The sequence below is a fragment of the Camelus dromedarius genome, chromosome X (genome assembly GCF_036321535.1).
Source record: "Camelus dromedarius isolate mCamDro1 chromosome X, mCamDro1.pat, whole genome shotgun sequence".
In the NCBI taxonomy this organism is placed as follows: domain Eukaryota; kingdom Metazoa; phylum Chordata; class Mammalia; order Artiodactyla; family Camelidae; genus Camelus; species Camelus dromedarius.
In genome coordinates, this window is record NC_087472.1 from 46,210,241 (window position 1) to 46,214,503 (window position 4,263).

General features: G+C 38.8%; 1 protein-coding gene across 1 annotated transcript; it reads right to left on the reverse strand.

Moving 5' to 3' along the window:
- Positions 1-3,355: 3,355 nt before the first annotated feature.
- TGIF2LX (TGFB induced factor homeobox 2 like X-linked) lies at positions 3,356-4,045 on the reverse strand. The gene has a single exon (XM_010975793.1). The coding sequence runs from the start codon at positions 4,043-4,045 to the stop codon at positions 3,356-3,358; it is 690 nt and encodes a 229-aa protein (XP_010974095.1).
- Positions 4,046-4,263: the final 218 nt, after the last annotated feature.

Below are 4,263 nucleotides of genomic sequence, written 5' to 3' on the forward strand. Positions count from 1 at the left end.
TAAATCCATGCTTACCTTGCTTTTATTGTCCTTATTTTAGCATGATGAACTAAAGTATCTCAAAAGTCTATGGCATATTTTTAATAATAAATGCATACTAAAGAAGCATTTTTCAGAAAGAATGATGCAAGTTCTAGGTCCTCCAAATATGATAGATAAAATATACAAAGTAACTAAAATAAATCAAATATAAGTGTTGGGAAATATCTGAAAACCAAAAACAGATGCTTTAAGGAAGTGACCTAAAGGAAACTTACTATAATGGCTTAATCATGGTACACAAAGTATGCCCTTGCTGGCTGGAGAGATCAGCAGATAGTTTGAATACATTCTGTGTCTTAGTCTTCACTGAATAAAATATCCAAGAGGACCCCTCTCCCATGTTTTCCGTTCAAAGAGATGCACTAGATATATTAGAGCACATTATAAAAAATGTGCAAGGCATTCTAGACTTCATAAATCAGATAAAGGAAAATCCCTGATATGGCAAGTTGTAGTATTGAGAGACATGGAAGAATACCCAGGTAAAGATATCCCTTATGACTAAATTGTTTATAAATTTGCTTCTATACCAGAGGATTAACATACATTGATGTGACATCCCTTTATGAGAATTTCTTTACACTTTTTTTGGAGTAGGGGAGATAATTCAATTTATTTATTTATTTTTAATGGAGGTACTGGGAAGTGAACCCAGAACGTCATGCGTGCTAGGCATATACTCTACCATTTAGCTATACCCTCTCCCTGAGAATAATTTTAATATAAGATTCTTTGATTACACATTGATGACTCTCACTTCCACATCATCTGAGAGAAAGAGAGAGAGAGGGAGAACCAAACAGAATAACCATCTATGCCCTATTCCTTGTCAGAACCATCCTCATGGACTTCCCATTCATCTTAAATCTTTCTGCTATATACTTCACTGATGTCAACAGAAATCTATCTTTCCCAAGAAAAGTTTCATCATGCAATCTTTACCTTTTTATTTCTACAACACCATGGTGTTAGGACTTAATTCTTTTCTCTGTTAGGTTTTGCATAGTTCCTAAACTCAAGTAACATACAATTAGTGGTTAGGTTTAAAAAATGCAGTTTCTTTGGATCATTTCCATTTGTCTACACAGAGTGTAGTAGATTAAAGCATTCTAAGCTTTACTCCCAGAAAACAATAATAGAGAAGCTGCAACTGCAGAAGAGGTTGAACTCTGGAGGAATGACAGTGAGTCATCGTTTTATATTAAAATCAATTTTTAAAACTTTGACAAAACTTCAACAATAGAATTTATTCTTATTTTTTTCGAACTGAAAAATTATATTTATAGCACAACAAAACCAAGGTAGAAACCAAAGAACACTTCCCCCTTTTTTCCTACTTAATGCAAGAAAACTACACCGCCACTATCGCATACAATCCACCTTTAAAAAGTGCAACATGGAAATGGACAAATACCACTGTCATCCCAGCCTATTCCCCTTACAACAGGTTCTACAATAATCATTCCACAATAATCCAACTGGACTCATCCTCAGAGACAAGCTTTAAGAGGACAGACAAGAAAAAAGTTCCTTTTTCTGAACCCAGCAGTAAAGTTGCAATAACAGATTGTTTTCCATTGAGCCAAAGAAAAGCCTGAGGAGTCCCCAAATCTCTCAGACATAAAAGTTATAAGACATAGTAGGTAGAGTCCAGGATTGTATAGGCTGAGCCTACAAATCTTCCCACTCAGATAACCAACTTCTTCTCCTTGAATAAGAGTCTCCTATGCCTCCATATGGAGAAAATGGCACAGATGATGGACTATGAAAAGAAGTGATATGGGAACTTCACTGAGTGTTTAGGAGCCCTTTCCAGTAAGGATATAACCAATATTTTTGCCCCTCTTCCTTCTAAATCTCCCTGAGTCTGTCTTTAGAAGTTTAAACTTACTTTAGTCTATTTCAGGAACAGCATTTGAGAATGCAGGTTGATTTCCTTCCTGGTAAATGTAAAATTATATCCAGAGTGATGACCTGTAATTATTGTTTCTTAGGATGTTTAAATAAGGTAGGGTGTCTTGTATTCAAAATTGCCAGTAATTAGACAGCAATATAAAAAAAAACATGGGGCCTAGAAGTAGAAACCAAATATGATCTACTTCACTTCAGGGTAGGAACAGAAACTGAGGCTAGAGTCCAAGATCAGAGAAGTTAAATTACACCTTTCTGAAGGAGTATCTTTCTGTTACCATTGAAAATCTGCCTGTATTTGAGACAGTGGAAAGCCCTAACTCTACTGGACAATGGAATACTTTCCTACTGGGAGTTGCCTGAAGCTTTTGTCATTCCCACTTCCACCCTTGCTAATTCAAACATTTTTAAAGGAAAAATGAATAAATGGATTAAAAAAGTAAAAGCAAACCAAAACAACAAAAGCGATAGAATATCTGAATCTACTTTCTTTTTGTGCTCACAAAATGTTAAAAGATCGAATTCTTTTTCTCTTTACTTTTAAATTATCTTCATCTGGTTCTGTTTCTTCTGAAGAATTTTGGGTTATTTTTTCCTGCTTTTTATTTCTTTGTTTTGTTGTTTTTTACCTTTTCCCTCTGATGCACAAAATTAAAAATAATAAAAATATTCTCTAAAAACAAATATCCAACAACCAATAACAGAAAATTACCATCTGGAATTGTCTTATATTTACTGAATACTTTTCACTAGTACTCCAAATAAGAGTTCACCCTTACCTAGAACATGTTTATGAATTCACTGTATTCTTGCACTCCTGCTTATCCCCCTGCAGAAATTAGCTACTCCTTAAGATTGTCAATAAACTGTACAAAGGAAAACACAGAGTTGCAAATTTCACAAAACCTCCAACAGTAACATAAAGCCAGTGCTATTATAGCCATCTTTTATAGAGCCTTTATTTTCCATCATTCATGCTAATGAACAAGGAAAGTTATAGAGAGAGGGAGAAAGAGGGGTGACTTGGTATCTGCAGCAACCCTGGGACCAAAAAGTCTGGTTAGAAAAGCTAAAACGTTCTTCTATGAAGTCTCAGTACTGTGTCTAGTCTCAGATGTATTGGTCTGATTGTCTGAAGCTTTTAAAATCCCAGGGAAGCAAAAGAAATAGAAGAGATCTTTGCTGTAGTGTTAATCATGGTGACAAGTTAGTATCTTCCACCTGTAAACACTGAACTATCTGGCAGAATTGAGCTCCACTAGCTAGTGATAGTTCTCATAAAGACCCTAGAAGGAAAGATAGCTCTATAAAATGAAAATTACAAATTAGTCTTGAAAGCAGAAATGGATCTACCAGAGCCGACACTGGACTGACTACTTGGGATTTTCAGAGACGTGGGAAATCATGGATTGGGCTCTTGCTTTTTCTGTAGCTCCAGTTCGGCGGCCTTCTGTACGGCTGCATCGACCAGCAAATAGAAGTTGCTGAAGTCTATGTACTTGTCTGTCGAAACAGGTTCCGGAGAAGACGGAAGCAAGGGACTGCCGGTGAAAATCTTGTCCTTTTCCATTGGCTGGAACTTAGGGACCCACTCTAGATCTTCCAGCTTCTCTCCTGACTTCTGGTCCATCGGCAGGGGGCTCAGGGGCAGGCCTTGTATCTTGTCTGGATCTGTCGGCCCTGACCTGGCCTTCATAGATGGATCGGTGCTCTGCTGGTAGGTCACATCAGCAGTCTTGCCTTTTTGGTGGTACGTGGTGATAAGGTTGGGATCACTTCCAGCCTGTTGAAGAATCTCCGGAAGAATGCGTCTGCGGGCGTTCATGAACCAGTTAGAGACCTGCGTGAAGGACAAATTAGTCTGCTCCGCCAGCATTCGTTTCTCTCTCTCTGAAGGGTAAGCCTTACGCCGGTGCTCATACAGCCAGTCGCGGAGGATCTTCACGGACTTGGTTGGCAGGTACCCTTTATGCTTCCTCTTGCTCTCTAGTGAGCCAAGAACTTTATCTGTAGCAATGTAACTATCAGACTCCACCGAGGTGCCTTGCGCCGGGCTTTGGGTCTCCACTGGCCTTTCTTCAGCAGACTCCATGTTCTTGAGGCCTGTCTTCACTATCTTGAGAACCAAGGATGGCTGAATGTAGATCTGGGAAGAGCCAGTGAAGAAAGCGTGGGCAGCTCTCCAAAGAGGAAGTCTCACCTTTTACTTCCCAGGCAGATTAACAGTGTTGCTAACAGCTTCGAGCCAGCAGGCTTTGTGATGTCACATGCTTTCTGCCCCTCCTCCCACCCTTCTCCACCCTCCCCCAA

What these genes read in the sequence shown, in the direction of transcription:
- TGIF2LX (XM_010975793.1), bottom strand. Translation starts at nt 4,045, where the DNA reads ATGGAGTCTGCTGAAGAAAGGCCAGTGGAGACCCAAAGCCCGGCGCAA.